Consider the following 17,946-nt stretch of genomic DNA (forward strand, 5'->3'; position numbering starts at 1 on the left):
CAGGATCTCCATAATGAGAGTTTTGGGGGATGGGAAGGGTAGCTGACCTCATGGTTTCACTCCTATTAACAGGTGGTTTCCCTTTTGTATTATAAGCCCTATTAATGGATGTTTTATAGGAACTAATCAAAGTATCAGCTAATACTGATGGGAGATCTTGTCCTAAATAGTTGTTGGTGTTCAAGAATCATACCAATTGGAAGTATTCTGATTCTGGGAGTAGAACCTGATCTTTTTCTCCTCTATCCCCACCCCCAGCAATGAGAGAAAATCACACCCATGATGGGAGGTGATCCTGGCCATATTTATAGCAAGTATGTCTGAAAACTCCCTCCTTTCGACCAAATAAAATTGCATCCCATTGAGGTCCTAAGGTTCTGTGTGGTGATTATGAAACTCTGGGAAGGTGCTGAGTGCTGTTTCAACCACCTGACTAACTAGTCATCCAAATATGGATGCAAGTGGAATGCTGCATCCATAAATGTGCAGTAACTACTGAAAACCACATTGTGAACCTGTTGGGGTTCTGATAGATGTTACACTGGTAGATGATGACTTGTAAATGAAGGCTGATGAACTGTGTTGAATGGGTGCCTTTGTTGCTACCAATCCCGAGAGTGTATTATCTGGGTAATTTGGGGTGGGGTATAATGACCATCATGCACTCTGAATAAATGTGACTTCCTATGGTCCAATATAAGGTGGAGTACTCCCAATTTATTGGGTTCCTCAATGTAATGGGAGCAAAAGCAGCCAATGTGCTGTTTGGGTGGACATGTTTGTCCCGCCCCATGCCATAAGGCTGTTTAGCTAGGATATAATTGTTTCTGTAATAAGGATGCCGCAATTAATTTGCTGACTTTGTGATTGAGGTCTCGAAGAGATTCTTCTTCTAACTACCAAAAATGCCAGTGCCATCCAAGGGTAAATAGAGAAGTTGGTGCTGCAGTTCTCAGCTGAACATAACTATACAATGCAGTTGAGCAGAATTCCATGTAATGTATGTTTAGCTCCTGAATCTAATGCATGTAAAAAGAACATAAGAAATAGGAGCAGGAGTAGGCCATCCAGCCCCTCGAGCCTGCTCCGCCATTTAATACGATCATGGCTGATCCAATCATGGACTCGGGTCCACTTCCCTGCCCGCTCTCCATAACCCCTTATTCCCTTATCGGTTAAGAAACTATCTATTTCTGTCTTAAATTTATTCAATGTCTCCGCTTCCACAGCTCTCTGAGGCAGCGAATTCCACAGATCCACAATCCTCTGAGAAGAAATTCCTCCTCATCTCAGTTTTAAATGGGCAGCCCCTTATTCTAAGATTATGCCCTCCCGTTCTAGTCTCCCCCGAGTAGAAACATTCTCTCTGCATCCACTTTGTCAAGCCCCCTCATAATCTTACACGTTTCGATAAGATCACCTCTCATTCTTCTGAACTCCAATGAGTGGAGGCCCAACCTACTCAAACTTTCCTCATAAGTCTTAAATTGTGTAGCCCTGAGAAGACAGACATGTTGGTAACACAATCTGTGAGTCATGGCTAGCACCTTGTGAGCATAACCTGCAACCTAGGTTGTCCACATTTTTAGATTCCCTTCAGGCATCTCATGGTTAATGTCCTGAATAGTGGACTTTCCATATTGGCTCTGGACCTGGAGAATCTCCCCAGGATGTGATTGAAGGATACTGCCAAACCTTGGTGAGCTCGATATATCGGATTTATCTTAGGATAGTCCTTGGTTTTCTTGTCAGCTCACATATCTGTATCCCACCCAAATAAGCAACCCACTCACCTATCCCCGCCCCCCCCCCCCCCCAACCACCATCTGCCTCACCTGTGACAGAGAATGTAGATCCCGCATTAGTCTCATCACCCTAGAACTCATTTTAGTGTGAAAGCAAGTCATCCTTGACTCCGGGGGACTGTCTAAGAAGAAGAGCTGTGCCCTATATGAGGTACATATGAGGAATTCCCGATAAGTTGTAAGATGTACATGGTTAGAAATTTGGAGGATGAGCTTTACATGTGCTACAGATGCCCCAGAGACTTGGTGTTACACAAGCATTATATGCCATTTCAATTTAAAGCTTTTAAACATAATATCCCAAGACAATTCACAGATATGCATTGGAAATGGAAGCCAAGTCAGGAAGAGAAATGTTAACAGATATGATTGATAAGATAGATCTTGTGACAGTTTTTTAAGGCAGAGTGCTCTTGGGAGAGTTTCAAAGAGCAAGACCAATTCTGAAGACTGCACCACCAGGGGTGGGACCAAGGGATGGGGGAGAGGGTAATGAATTAAACATTGAATCAAATGAATGGAGCACTTGGGAGGGGTTTGGAGCTGGGGGAGGGTCTGGAGCTAGGGATGGGTAAAGTCCATGGAATGATTTTTAGATAAAGACAAGGTTTGTAAATTTAATACACTGGGGACGGGAAGCCAATGAGGACAGGGTTGATGGACAAATGAGACCGTATGGGATAGATACATACAGCATAGTTTTGCACAAATTTAAATTTATGGAGGGATGATGAAGGAAGGCTAGCAACAACAGCATTGATGTAGTCAGTAACAACAATAGCAGAGGCAACCATGCAGATGGTCTCGATCTTCAAGAAACTCATGAGCTGCTCTCACTTCATGTTCTGCTTTGAAATTTAATCTGGTGCTGGGGATTTTTAGCTTCTGTTGACAAATTCTATGGGCCCAAGTTTCCACATGATTTGCGCCTGATTTTTAGGAGCAACTGGTGGAGAACGGACTATCTTAGAAATCGCAATTCTCCACATTTTTTTTCTGCAGTTCTAGTCAGTTAGAACAGTTTCACTTTGGAACAGAATTTTTTCTTCAAAAGGGGGCGTGTCCGGCCACTGACACCTGATTTGAAAGTTTCCACAGTGAAAACGTACTCCAAACTAACTTAGAATGGAGCAAGTGAAGATTTTTGTAGAACTGAAAAAACCTTGTCTACACATTAAAAAATCAGGCGCAGGTTACAAATTAGGCGTCCAGAACGAGGTGGGGGGGGGGGGAAGGGAAGTCATTAAATTCTATAATAAATCCTTATTTATACTTATACAAATATTATACAAATAAATCCAACCTGAATAAACATTTATAAGCAAAGAAAAGATTAAATAAACCATCTTCCTACCTGTGTGAAAGTGCTTCAGCCTGGGAGAATGCTGCAAGAAGCCTCACAAGTTGAGGCAGCCGTTCGTTCCCGATGGCAGGGGGGGGGGGGGGAGCCGTTCATTCCCGCGGGGGAGGGGGGGAGGAGGAAGCCGTTCGTTCCCGTGAAGGGGGGTGGGGGGGGGAGGAGGAAGCCGTTCCCGACGGCGGGCCGGGGGGGAGGGAAACGGCTGCCTCAACTTTCTGAGGCTTCCTCTAGCCTTCTCACTGCTGCAAGAAGCCTCAGTGCTGATGTGCTGATGGCAATGTGCTTTTATTAAAAAATGTTCAAAAATTAAACAGCTACAAAGAACTACAAAAATGGCCGAGTGCCAATGTTTCTTTCACACTGCGCGTGCGCAAACGCTCCAACGCACACGCGCAGGGTTGCCGGCAGGAAAAAAACTAATTTAAATGGTACCCGCCCCCTCCCACTTCCAAATCAGCGCGAGTGGTAGGCTCCGCCCCCTGGGCGCCGTGCCAAGCAGACATGGAGCTGCAGGGCGCTCCAGAATCGCGCGTTTTTTTTCCAGCGTGGGCGCCCGTTTTTTATCGTGTGGAAACTTGGGCCCATTGTGTGTTGCATCAGTTCGTTTCCTTGTTCCTGTGGGGCGGAGGGCTGGTGGTGGTGAATGAGAGAAACCTCAACTAGTGTTTTCTACAGTTAAAACCATTATATATTTCAAACTAAGGGACAAGGTTTCTTTTGTCACTGAATGGGACTGATGTTTCTGCCAGGACAGGAGTAGTTTTGAGGTGCTTTGATGCTGACTTGGACATTGTAGCTGCAGTCAGCTGGGACTGGAACATGGCAAATGACGGAGGGGGATTGGGGGGGAGGGGGTGCGGTGAGAAGATTTTTGAGACGAGAGAATAATTAAATGAAGTACTTGTATATTAAGCAAATAGTGCAACTCCACCTGGGAGCTAGGGCACAACAAAATATATTCCATGCTGTGAATAGCTGTTTCGTTTCCTCATCAAAATTTATTATTCTCAAAACAGTTACTTCCACCTTAAGTTTTCTAAAGTGTTTGTTAAATAGTATTACAGAGCTATCTGAGATTTCTATCTTTCAGTATCAGTAATGTGTATGATATTTTTACCTTGTCGGTTGTGTGATATGTACTACTTTAGTAAATTTACTGTATTACCAAGCTACTTTTGCATTTAGGCTGCTGCAGTTCATCCAAAACCAGGCTCCATGTACCAGAATACCAATGAGGAACACCATAAGAGAGCTTAATAGTTTTTACATGTTTTGTTAAAAAAAAATCTCCATTTCTTTTCCTGCAGCACTTGCTTTCTTCATCCAATAGGAGATTTGCTCCCAGGCTTTTATAGGTGTATTCTATAGCTGCTTGCTAAGAGGTATGCGTGCATAGTGCAAGCTGGCTATTTGTTCCCCTTCTCCCTCTCTGGGAAATGGGAAATGCTTGGCCTTCAGTACCCATTGCAATATGTCTGAAGCCACAAGTTCACCATTTGATGTATCTAAAATGTCATCCCTCTGTGATGCAGCAAATTGGAGCATTCTTGAGTGTGGCCATTAAGATACTATGCGAGAACAAGGGTCTCAATGAAAAATGAGCACATAATACTGCTATATAATTATGCTGTAGAATGCTTAAATTTACTTTTTCTCATTTCTAATCTCTTTCCAGTAGGGCCAGTACATCGAAAATGGGAGGATTTTGCTTCATTTTACAAGAGCAGCCAAGATACTAGTGAATCAAAAGGAACTTCAAATGGAAAACAGAAGGAAGTTTTTGATTTTTCAGTGATGTCGTACAATATTCTGTCTCAGGATTTGTTGGAGGACAATAATTACTTGTATAGACATTGCAGTCAGCCATTGTTGCAGTGGGGATTCCGATTTCCCAACATCCTTAAGGAACTGAAACAGTTGGATGCAGATGTAAGTAGTTCAATTAAGCACATGCCTGTACATCTTCCCAATGGTTTAATGCATTTCATGGTGATGTAGCATATAAATCAGGAAATTCCTCAGATCTCAACCAGGTAACAGGAAGGAGGGAAGGGCAATTTGGCGCTATATCCCTGGCCTCAGGAAGGGTTATGAATCAGCCAGGTTTCTCGCTCATCACTGTTCATTCACCCACACTAAAAACGTGCATAGATGTGGCCATCAGGTAAGAACAGGATTGGACTTGGCCTTTGACCATCACTGTCAAATACCCAGATGATGCTTAGGTTGAAATTCACACTTGGAAAAAATAGTCACTCAGGCAAGTCAAAGCGGCTTATGCCTGTGGAGTTATACCCAAACATAAGTAACTGATTTAAGGAGGGAAGGAATAAAGAGAAAATTGAGTTTGGGGGGTGCGGGGGGGTTGGGTGAAGGTAAGAAGGAATGAAACACCTGCTATAGATGATCAGTAATGCAGTGCATTGGAATACTGTACTGTGGAGCGGTAGATTTATTCACATTAAGTTCCTGTTCTTAAATTTGAATGTTCCTTTAGGGGAAAAGAGCAAAATGCAAATCAATTTGTGACTTGTGCACACCTTTTAGCAGTCAGTTTTATAGAGCAGGTTTCCTTTCCACACTGGGGAAAAAAATAGCTTAAAATAAAAGATGAAATATGTATTTTGTTAATTATTTTCTTGGTATAAGATGTATGTGCTGGTTTAACAATGGAGAGGAACAAACAAACATAAATGGATCTGCCCTATTATTTAAAAAAATGAATAATTTAATTGTTCAACACTTTGTACATTCTTACAGAAGGGCAAATATTAAAAATATGTAGCAGATCTGTCAGTATCTCAGCATCTGTAAAGACTAATGGATAACTTAGCATTTTGGGTACAGACACTTTATGAGAACTAGAAATTAGACAATAAATGAAACCCTTCTATAGGACCATTACAGAATAGGAAAGAACTAGTGAAAGTCAGGTGTGCCAACTTAGAATCCTAGAATGATACACCACAGAAGGAGACCTGTGCTGGCTCTTTGACAGGGCCATTCCTCTGCTCTTTCCCCATAGCCCTGCAAAACTTTAACCAAATATTTATCTAGTTCCCTTTTGAAAGTTATTATTGAATCTGCTTCCCCCTCCCTTTCAGGCAGTGCATTCCAGTTCATAACAACCCACTGCATCATTTTTTTTCTCTTCATGTCGCCTCTGGTTCTTTTGCCAGTTATCTTAAATCTGTATTGTTTACTTACCGACACTTCTCCCACTAGAAACAGTTTCTTCTTATTTATTCTTATCAAAACCTTAATGATTTTGAACACCTCTATCAAATCTCCCCATAACCTTCCCTACTTTAAGGAGAACAACCCCAGTTTCTCTAGTTTCTTGTTGTAACTGAAATCTTTCATCCATGGTACCTTTCTAGTAAATCTCCTCTGCACCCTCTGAGGCTTGATATCCTTCCAAAATCGTAGTGCCCAGAATTGGGTGCAATACTTCAGCTGGGGCCTAACCAGTGTTTTATAAAGGTTTAACATAACTTCTCTCCTAAGGAAGCAGTTAATAGGTTTAACACCCTGTGAATACCTTTTGTTATAAAAAATAGAGCTGATTGTTCAGGATAATATAGAAAATTCATCTCGGTGAGGCAGTGAACAAGCAAAAAGGAGGGCTAGCAGCTCCAAAATGGAAGGAAATTAAGTAGAACATGGGTAGGAGAGACTGGCAGAAAAATGAAGGAGACAGTTAAAGTTTGAAGGTGCTAAAATCTGAGACTGGAACAGGCCTCCAGATTGAAATTTTAATGAAGACATTTCAAACGCATCCAATCCAATACTTCTTGTGAATGATGTGATTTTTATGTGTTTCAGAAACCTTAATTTTTAGTACACTGAACTCTGTTTACTGAAAAACAAGGGAGCAGCCAAAATCATTTTAAAAGTAAAAACGAATGACCTAAAAATTCAGCTCCATAGCATCCATTGTTTGGGCGCTACGGGTGCTGAATTGGAACCAAAATGGCTTCTGAGCAGCGTACGCACACTTCTGATGCGGGCCACGTTGGACGCTATCTTGATGAGGGCGGTAGACCGGCCGTTGGGAGTGTGCGCTTGAAATATGATAAGTATATAGATCAGCGTCAGCACTGCTATTTTCATCATCGCTGGAGGTAATGCTGTCTCCTAACCTCACACAGCTGAACATCAGCAGCAGGAAGGACCCCCTCCCCCTCACCAGCAATATTTAAAGGGCTCATCAATAACTTTCCGGTCACTTGCTTTGTGAATACTACTGGCTCTGTGTAAGTTTGTGGAACTGTTTGGAGTTTTCTAGAGTTATTTAAAGCTAGTAAGGTGACAAGGAGTGGTGTTGCAATTGGAGAAGGCATTCTGAATCCAAGGGTTCTGGTCAGACTGCTTGCTCCCAGTCATGGGTGCTCTAGTTGTTATCCGCCTTGGCCTGTAGCATGACGGGGAGTTGGAGCAGAGGCAGCGAAGAAGAAGTCAAGCTGCTTATAGAGGGAGGAGAAAGAACTCTCAACAGGAGGCCTTACCTACCTAGGGTCTTCCGAAAGCAATTCTCATACCTCAACTTGAGCTAGGAGCAGTGCCTGAGACGTCTGCGATTTAGGAGATGCTCACAGATCTGTCACCTCTTGCAACCAGACCTGCAGCTTCACTAAGGCAAGTACAGTGCTGTGAAGGTGACCGTCGCCCTGACCTTCTTTGCTTTGGGATCCTTCCAGGCTGCAGCAGGTTCCTCTGGTGAGTGCAGCCACAGCAAAGTCCACTGCATCCTGGGTGGCTCAGCTGCACGGGAGGAGAGGAAATCGAGTGGAAGAGCAATAGTGGTAGAGGATGCGATAGTTAGAGGAACAGACCGGTGTTTCTGCGTCCACAGGCGTGACTCCAGGATAGTATGTTGCCTCACTGGTGCCAGGGTCAAGGATGTCACTGAATGGCTACAGAACATTCTGAGGAAGGAGGATGATCAACCAGAAGTCATTGTCCATATTGGTACCAATGACATAGGTAGAAAGGTGGGGGGGGGTGGTTGCTAGTGCTGTTGGGGAAGGGGGTGGGAACCTGCTTGGCAGGGGGATGGGAACCTGGCAATGGTTCCAGAAGGGAGAGAAGTAAAGCTGGAATTGAAAGGCAGAAAATTAGAACGCGAGTTTGGAAGGCAGAGGAATCAAAGGCTAGAAAATAGACAACAAGGGAGTTTGGCAGTGCTAAATGGTATATACTTCAATGCAAGGAGTCTAAGGAATAAAGCAGATGAGCTGAGGGCACAGATAAACACATGGGAGTATGATATAGCTATTACAGAAACATGGCTGAAAGAAGGGCAGAAATGGCAACTCAACATTCCTGGTTGGGATTTTCAGATGGGATAGAAAGGGTGATTTAAAAAAAAGAGGGGGGGGGCTGGCAGTATTGATTAAAGAAACAATTACAGCTGTGAGGAGGGATGATATGTTAGACCGATCATCAAATGAGGCCAATACAAAAGCAAAATACTGCAGATGCTGGAATCTGAAATAAAAATCAAATTAGGCCATATGGGTTGAATTGAACAACAAAAAATGGGCAATCGCACTGCTGGGAGTGCTCTATAAACCCCAAACAGTCAGAGGGAGATGGAAGAGCAAATATGTAGCCAAATTTCATAGGGCAATAATAGTAGAGGATTTCAACTACCCTAACATTAACTGGGATAGAATTGGTATGAATAGTTTTGAGGGTACAGAATTCCTAAAATGCATTCAGGAGAACTTATTTAGCTAGTATGTAGCAAGGCCCACAAGGGAGAGGGTGGTTCTGGACTTAGCTTCAGGGAATGAAGCTGGACAGGTGGATGGGGTATCAGTGGGAGAGCATTTTGGTGCTAGGGATCATAATTCAGTTAGATTCAGGGTAGTTATGGAAAAGGACAAAGATAGCCCAGGAAAAAAAAGTTCTCAATTGGGGAAATGCCAATTTTACTAAGCTGAGATGTGATTTAGCCAAAGTGGACTGGAAACAGCTACTTGAATGTAAATCAGTGTCAGAGCAGTGGAGGCATTCAAGGAGGAGATCGAGAGGATTCAGAGCAAGTATGTTCCCTTAAAGAAAAATGGTAGGACTAACAAATCTAGAGCCCCCTGGATGTCAAAGGACATACCGGGTAGGATAAAGAAAAAATGGAGGCTTATGTCAGATACTGAGGGCTCAATACTGCAGAAACCTTAGAGGAGTATAGAAAGTGCAAGGGTGAAATTAAATAGGAAATTAGGAAAGGAACGAGAGAGCATGAAACATTTTTGGCGAGTAAAATCAAGGAAAACCCAAAGATGTTTTATAAATCCATTAATAGCAAGAGGATAACTAAAGAAAGAGTAGGGTCTACTAGAGACCATAAAGGTAATCTATGTGTGGAGGCGGAAGATGTGGGTATGGTTCTTAATGAATACTTTGCATCTATTTTCACAAAAGAGAGGGGTGATGCAGGAGGGGTGTGAAATATTAGATGAAATAAACATAGTGAGAGAGGAAGTATTAAGGGGTTTAGCATCTTTGAAAGTTCCCAGTCCCGGATGAAATGTATCCCAGGCTGTTAAGAGAAGCAAGAGAGGAAATAGCAGAGGCTCTGACCATAATTTTCCAGTCTTCTCAAGCTACAGGTGTGGTGGCGGAGGACTGCTAATATTGTAGCGTTGTTTAAAAAGGGAGAAAGAAATAGACCGAGTAATTACAGGCCAGTCATCCCAATCTCGGTGATGGGAAAATTATTGGAAAAAATTCTGAGGGACAGGATAAATCTTCATTTAGAAAGACATGGATTAATCAAGGACAGTCAGAATGGATTTGTTAAGTGAAGGTCGTGTCTGATTAACTTGATTGAATTTTTTGAGGAAATAACAAGGAAGGTCGATGAGGGTAGTGCGTTTGATGTAATGTTTATGGATTTTAGCAAGGCTTTTGCTGAGGTCCCACATGGCAGATTGGTCATGAAAGTCAAAGCCTATGGGATCCAGGGCAAAGTGGCAAGTTGGATTCAAAATTGGCTCAGTGGCAGGAAGCAAAAGGTAATGGTCATTGAGTGTTTTTGTGACTGGAAGGCTGTTTCCAGTGGGGTTCCGCAGGGCTCAGTACTAGGGGCTAGATTTTCCTATCATTTCTTGGTGATTTTCTCGGCGATACAGCTGTTTTTCCGCCCGCTGAACGTTTCCCTTTAAGTTTTTTCATGGTATCGCCCACATCCGAACACGCCCGCCGGGACCAAACCGCTAACGTGCAACACCGAGAAAAATCACCAGGGTGTAAGTTTAGCCTCAACCGCCAACGTCCAGATCGCTGAGAGAACTGCCCTGTAAAAGCTGCTTAAACAGGGCGGTAGGTGAGTACTCAGCAAAGGTAAGTTAAAGGTTCTTTTATTTTTTTTTAAATTTTAAAACGGCGATTAGGTATAAAAGTGCCGTGGGACTTTTTTATTGAAAATTTTTTTTTTTAAGTCTTTTTCTCCCCCCCCCCCCCCCCCCCCCACCGCCCCGCCAGGCCCAACCGTCCATTCCGGTAACGACCGCCCATGTTACTAAGTTTCCACTTAACCGCCGAGAAAAACAGCACCAATGAAGGTGCAACACCCATTTTCTCACCGGACGATTAGTTTTAATTACATGAAACATAAAAATGGAAATTCTTGCCAGCGTTACTCACCAAACGTTAGCGGTTTTTCTCAGCGGGCAATCTGGCGTTGAAGGGCTCATAGAAAAGTCTAGCACATAGTCCCTTGCTTTTTGTGGTATATATCAATGATTTAGACTTGAATGTAGACAGTATGATTTAAGAAGTTTGCAGATGATACAAAAATTGTCTGTGTGGTTGATGATGAAGAAGAAAGCTGTAGACTGCAGGAAGATATCAATCAACTGGTCAGGTGGGCAGAACAGTGGCAAATGGAAGTGTGAAGTGTGAGGTAATGCATTTGAGGAGGGCTAACAAGGCAAGGGAATACACAATAAATGGAAGGACACTGAGAAGTGTAGAGCAACAGAGAGACCTTGGGAGTGCAAGTCCACAGATCCTAGAAGGTTGCAGGACAGGTAGATAAAGTGGTTAAGAAGGCATACGGAATACTTGCCTTTATTGCAGGAAGGTTATGCTTGAACTGTATAAAACTTGAGTTAGGCCACAGCTAGAGTACTGCGTGCAGTTCTGGTCACCACATTACAGGAAAGATGTGATTGCACTGGAAAGGGTACAGAAGAGATTTACGAGGATGTTGCCTGAACTGGAGAATTTTAGCGCTAAGGAAAGATTAAATAGGCTGGGTTTGTTTTCTTTGGAACAGAGGAGGCTGAGGGGAGATCTATTGAGGTGTATAAAATTATGAGGGGCCTAGATAAAGTGGATAAGAAGAACCTATTTCCCTTTGCAGAGGGGTCATAGATTTAAAGTAGTTGGTAGGAGATTTAGAGGGGATTTGAGGAGAATTGTTTTCGGCCAGAGTTTGCTGGGGGTCTGGAACTCACTGCCTGAAAGGGTGGTAGAGGCAGAAACCCTTGCAACATATTAAAAAGCACTTGGATATGCACTTGAAGTGCCTTAACCTGCAGGGTTACGGACATAGAGCTGGAAAGTGGGAATAGGCTGGATAGCTGTTTGTCGGCTGGCACGGACACGATGGGCCAAATGGCCTCCTTCCTATAAATTTCTACGATTCGATGACATCTGTAACATCTCCCAGTTCGCCATCCATTGCTGCATGACAGAAGCTCTTTATGCCAGAAGAGGGGTCTTCATTGTTTTCTCTGACCAGAGAGAAGCAGACGGAGCGTGCATGTGGCTTTGCCAGGATAGTGGACTTCCCCATGGTGCAGGGCGCCATCGATTGCACGCATGAGCCACTATATATAAATGCTGATTTGTATCACAACCGCAAAGGTTACTACTCACTGAATGTGCAGTCGATGTGAGACCATGCTCAGCACATCATGGTGGTGAATGCCCAATATCCTGGCAGCAGTCATGATGCTTTTATTCTGTGGCATTCTGCTGTTCTTTGAGCCACTAAGACAAACCAGAGGGTGCTTACTCGGTGACAAGGGCTACCCCTTGACCACCTGGCTCACGACTCCACTCCGCAACCCAACGGCACATGGGCAGCATGCTTACAATGAGAGCCATGTTGCCACATGAAACATCAGAGAGCAGACCATTGGCATCGTTGAACAACATGTCTGCTGTCTGAGTCCTACAGTGCACGTGTCCCAGAGTTGATGCAGATGAGCCTGTCCCCCGGTGGTCAAGCTCTGCTGCCTGTGGTTATGCAACACCTTTTCCTGTAGAGAAAGGGAAGTGTGCCAGAATGTGGTGTAATGTGTTTAGGTGATGTGCCTGGCATTGTTGAATAGCTGACAGTGTGTTCAAGCTGTGAGATGTGAGTGTGAGTCTTGCAGCAGTGACAAATGTGTGTGGGTGAGGTGAAGCTATGAATGTGAGATATGAATCTTGTTTGGTAGAGATTATTGGTAGGTGAGTGATGTGGATGTGGTGCATTTAAGCATTGTGTGAGGCTAGTGGTGCAGCTGGTGGGCTATGGCATTTGAAGATGAATTCACTGACCTTAACGACGCATGTGAGGTCATTAAACTTCTTCCTACACTGAGTCCAGATCCTCGGGGCTACACTGCTGGAGTTGGCTATCTGCTCCCACTGCAGTATCGTCTGTTGCCTGGAGTTGATCTGGACCAACGCTTCCAGTGCTGCATCGGAGAATCTCCAAGCCCTTTCTCTGGTCGATTGAGCCATTACTCAATCTTGTTTTTCTGATAGCAGCCTTCACAATCACTTCCTCCACCTGTTGCAGGCAGAACCCTTTAAGAGGTGCAGATTTCCTTTAAATTGTGCAGCCTAGCTTAAATTCGAGCTAGTCTCACACAAACTTGGGCCCTCTGCTGAGCGTTCAGCCACTCAGCAGCACATTCAGCATTTGGCTGAATGCTACATTCATGCAAAGTAACAGGCAGCACAAATGTTACGTGCTGCATGCAGTCCTCCGAACGGACACTGGTTCCTATCACATCGCAATCCCCGCACCTGTTTTCGGGGGCTACTGACTTTCTGGGCCAATATCTCTCTGGCATAACTGTCTGAACTCTGCTGGCTTTAGAACATTAGCAAAACTAGTAGGGTAGACTTCTGGCTAATCGTTTATAAGAAAAAATAACAAACTTGTATTTATAATGTAGCTTCTTAATTCTTAGGATGTCCCAAATTGTTTCACAATTATGAATTACTTTTGAAGTGTGTTAGATCTCTTAATTCCCAATGAAATACGAACTCCGGTTGTAGTTTTAATGTAACTTTATTCTGGCAGCAGCAACAAGCTCTTGGCTTTAAGCCAGGCCTTTATCCTTCTGAGACCACATGGCCAAAATGGCTGTACTTATACCTGGTTCAATTTACAGAAAAGAACTCGCCTTCTTTGACCTTTATTGGCTCATTAACAGTCTGTTAACCTTTAATTGGCTCGCTACCCAAGGGTCCTAAAATATCAAGTTGATTGATGACTTAATGCAACATACTGAGTTGCACGTAGCAGCTTTGACTTGGGGTCTGCGAATTTTCACAGCCTGTCTGAATGCAGCCTGTTTGAATTCTCTATCAATCCCCCCTTTGATTCTTTCACAACCTGAATCATAAACCATCAGGTATCACTGGTTAAACATTCTACAAAATAATTTCATACATGTTAATAGAGTTTCCTTCCAAAATTTGTTGATGTGTTTCGCCACATGTCCGGACTAGTAGCTTCCACACAAATTTACACCAACCCGAGTTCCATCATGGCCACAATGGAAGTCTGGTTTTTGTAGGTTAATTAACCTTATTCCAATTTAATCCAAATCAATATCTTAATTCAACCAGTAAACAACCTTCCCTTAAGTATAACATACCCCTGTGCCACTTACAGACGGTCTGCTGGGACCTGCAAGGTGTCTCACATGCGGGACAGCAGCTACAGCCGCCTGGTTGCAACAACATTTAATCAACATAAACAAACAATATAAAAGTAAAATAATTACAACGACTAGAATTAAACCTTCCACCAATGAAGTTCCTATTGAACCTAGCCATTCAGTGGCTCCGCTCCACAAAGTGAATGATGGGGGTTGCTTAAGTTTTTCTACCTCCTTTTGGATATGCTCCGCTAAGTGGGTAATTTCTTCGGAGCTATCTGGGATATATGTGCAACACTCAGTTCCGAGTAGGGCGCAAATACCTCCCTTTTCAGCCAGGATGTAATCAATGGCCAGTCTATTCTGTAGGGCTACTGTGCGGATTGCTACCATTTCTGCATTGATTTTAACTAGGGCCTCTGAGGTATCATTGGCTACCTGTTCCACAACGGATGCCATATTAATGGATTCCCTTGCCAGTCTGGCGGTCCCATACCTGGGGATCAGAATGGCAAAGAACCTCTCTGTTTCTGTGATAGCTCTCTTAGGACAGTGTAAATGTTCCAACAGTGACTTTATATGATACATATAAGGCACAATGTAGGCTAAATAGCAGGATCCCATCCAATTCTGGGGCAGCCAAGGGTAGGCCTTGTGGCCACACACCCAATAGGTGCCATTATAGGCAATGAAGGTTAGCTGTTTCTTTGTCAGCAACACTCTGGGGCCTGTCCAGGCTTTTCCATCTGTTTTATTCAGAATCCCCGTTACGTTAAAAATTCCCACATCGGCCTAGTTTGGACGGTTCCGTGGCTTGATTATATTATAATATAATCCATATTTTGGCCTCCTTTGATGTTTCTAATCAGACAGACCGATTCCCCCGGTTTTCCTATTCCCGTTGGCGTGATAACAAAAAATGGGGGCCGTTTGGAATTATTGTAGCATGGTTGGTATCCCCCTTCAAAGGTAGTCAGATTGTAACCTGCTGACTTCCATTTACGTGCCCAGTTTTCCGTATCCTGAAACGCCTTACCTGTTTTGTTTTGATTAATTATCCACTCAGCCATTTCCGAGATATTCAAGGGAACTGGCCTCAAGGGAATCCCTCCCTTTGAGTGAATAGGAATATGCGCACACACCCAACAACTAGAAATGTTACCTTGTTTGGCATAAATGTATGACATATATAAAAAGGTATTTACATGTAATTCCCTTGGTACTCTACTATTTCCCTTTGGTGCAGAGGGTCGGCTAGTAAGAAGTAGGCCTATGCCTAGAATACCTACAATCAGTAATACAGTAAGTTTATACTTTTTGGCAAAAAGTAATTGTCCTTATTAGATTTCAGCTTCAGTTACGGGTGCTCGTTTAACGTGTGAAGTGTGGATCCAGGCTTTCTTTCCTTAGACTTTAACAGCTGCCTGGGTGGTCAATAACACTTGATAAGGTCCCTCCCACTTGGCACCCAAAGATTCTTTATGCAACTTTTTCACATACACCCAGACTCCCGGGATGATGTCATGTCCTCCTTCGGGTGGATTACCCCAAGCTGCCGATACCTGTCGGGGAAACAGAACTAATAGCATTGGTTAGGTTCTGACAGTATGATAACAAAGTGTCACTCATTAAGTGAACATCAGCTTTCCTTAAATCAATAGTTCCTGGCAGCGACATGGGTCTTCCTGTTATAATTTCAAATGGACTTCAACCTGTAGTTCTGTTCGGGGTTGCCCTAATACTGCATTGCACTATTGGTAGTGCCTGGGCCATGGTGTTCCTTCTTGGTGATATTTGGCAAGCTGTTGTTTCAGAGTTCGATTCATTCGCTCTACTTGTCCTGATGATTGTGGATGATAAGGACAGTGTAAATCCCACGTAATGTTCAGTAACCTACAGACTTCTTGGCAAACAGCACCTGTGAAGTGTGTTCCCTGATCTGAGTCAATGCTACTCGGGACTCCCCATCGGGGAATGTAATCCTTACACAAGACCTTTGCAGTGTGATTAGCTGTGGCTCTTTTAGATGGGACAGCTTCTACCCATCTAGAGAATCTGTCGACCATGACAAGAATGTTAGTGTATCCTTGGCATGAAGGAAGAGATATATAATCAACCTGCAGATGCTGGAATGGTCCGACAGGGGCAGGGGGCCTCAGTTGGGGCATTACTGTGATGGGTCCAGAATTATTTTTCTGGCAGACCACACAGCGGTCTGCTACCAGCTGGGCATGTTTTTTAAATCTCCAACCCCACCAGCTTTTCTGGAACCATGCCGTCATCTGTTGTGAGGCCAAGTGTCCCCACGAGTGGATCTGTTGGGCTAAAAAAGGCATAAGCGCTTGTGGCGCGATTGGCTTGTCGGTAACTCTTTGGGCCCAAGTTTCCACACATGCCTAGAACGGCGCAGTCCCGACCTGGAACGCCCGTTTTTCGCGCCACAAAGTGCGCCTAAAAAAATCCTCGGTATTCTCCACCTACCTGCAGATCCTCTGGCCCTCGGCGCAGCCAGCACGAGATGTGGGGGGGCGGAGTCAGGTCCCTGCGCTGAAAACAGTGCCGGGACCTCTGCACATGCGCGCTACAGTGGGCACGGAAGTGCAGTAGCTCCAGGCGCCGAACTGTGTGGGAGGGGCCCGAAGCACGCAGCCCCTAGCCCTGGCTGAATGGCCTCACTGGGGCTGCGTGAATAAGGCTCCTCCCACGGCCAGCTCCTGCTTACCCCCCCCCCCCCCCGACCAGACCTGACCCGCGCTCCTGTTCCTGCTCCCCGCCTCCCCGACTGGACCCGACCCGACCCGCGCTCCTGTTCCCGCTCCCCGCCCCCCCGCCTGGACCCGACCCGCGCTCCTGTTCCCGCTCCCCTGTTCCCGCTCCCCACCCCCCCGACTGGACCCGACCCGACCCGACCCGACCCGCGCTCCTGTTCCCGCTCCCCGACTGGACCCGACCCGACCCGACCCGCGCTCCTGTTCCCGTTCCCCGCCCCCCCCGACTGGACCCGACCCGACCCGCGTTCCTGTTCCCGCTCCCCACCTGGACCCGACCCGACCCGCGCTCCTGTTCCCGCTCCCCACCTGGACCCGACCCGACCCGCGCTCCTGTTCCCGCTCCCCGCGCCCCCCGACTGGACCCGACCCGACCCGCGCTCCTGTTCCCGCTCCCCGCCCCCCCCAGACTGGACCCAACCCGAACCGCCCCCCGACCCGACCGCCCCCCCCCCCCCACTGGACCCGACCTGACTCGACTCCCGCTCCCGGACTGGATCCGACCTGACCTCTCTCCCTCCCTCCCTCCCTCTCTCCCTCCCTCCCTCTCTCCCTCCCTCCCTCTCTCCCTCCCTCCCTCTCTCCCTCTCTCTCCCTCTCCCTCCCTCTTCCTCCCTCTCTCTCCCTCTCTCTCCCTCTCTCCCTCCACCCCCCTCCCTCTCTCTCCCTCCCTCTCTCCCTCCCTCTCTCTCCCTCCCTCCCTCCCTCCCTCTCCCTCTCTCTCCCTCTCTCCCTCCCTCTCTCTCCCTCCCTCCCTCTCTCTCCCTCCCTCTCTCTTTCCCTCCCTCTCTCTCTCTCTCTCTCTCTCCCTCCCTCTCCCTCTCTTTCCCCCCCCTTTCCCCCCCCCCCCCCCCGACTCGAACCGAACCTCCCCTCCCCGACCCAACCCAACGCCACCTACCTGTAAATCTGGTGCTGGGGACGGGCCCTGCCCGAAGTCTCGGGCCGGCCCGTTCAGCCTTCGGTCCCGAAAGGCCTGCCTGAAGCACTTTCACACAGGTAGGAAGATGGTTTATTTAATCTTTTCTTTGCTTATAAATGTTTATTCAGGTTGGATTTATTTGTATAAGTATAAATAAGGATTTATTATAGAATTTAATGACTTCCCTCCCCCC

The 17,946-nt window shown here is 45.5% G+C and overlaps 1 protein-coding gene across 12 annotated transcripts in view; it reads left to right on the forward strand.

Moving 5' to 3' along the window:
* Positions 1-17,946, forward strand: part of angel2 (angel homolog 2 (Drosophila)) — a 159,083-nt gene that overhangs the window by 14,567 nt on the left and 126,570 nt on the right. For 11 of the 12 annotated variants that reach the window (XR_011595015.1, XM_070889482.1, XM_070889487.1 and 8 more), the window contains one exon: positions 4,841-5,094. Coding sequence is in view for 11 of the 12 variants with exons in the window: in XM_070889482.1 (XP_070745583.1) it covers positions 4,841-5,094 (254 nt within the window). In the remaining variant the exon portion in view is untranslated. The remainder of the gene's footprint in view (positions 1-4,840; positions 5,095-17,946) is intronic. The other variant, XM_070889477.1, reaches the window with a different exon arrangement.

The sequence above is a fragment of the Pristiophorus japonicus genome, chromosome 9 (assembly GCF_044704955.1).
Source record: "Pristiophorus japonicus isolate sPriJap1 chromosome 9, sPriJap1.hap1, whole genome shotgun sequence".
Lineage (NCBI taxonomy): Eukaryota > Metazoa > Chordata > Chondrichthyes > Pristiophoridae > Pristiophorus > Pristiophorus japonicus.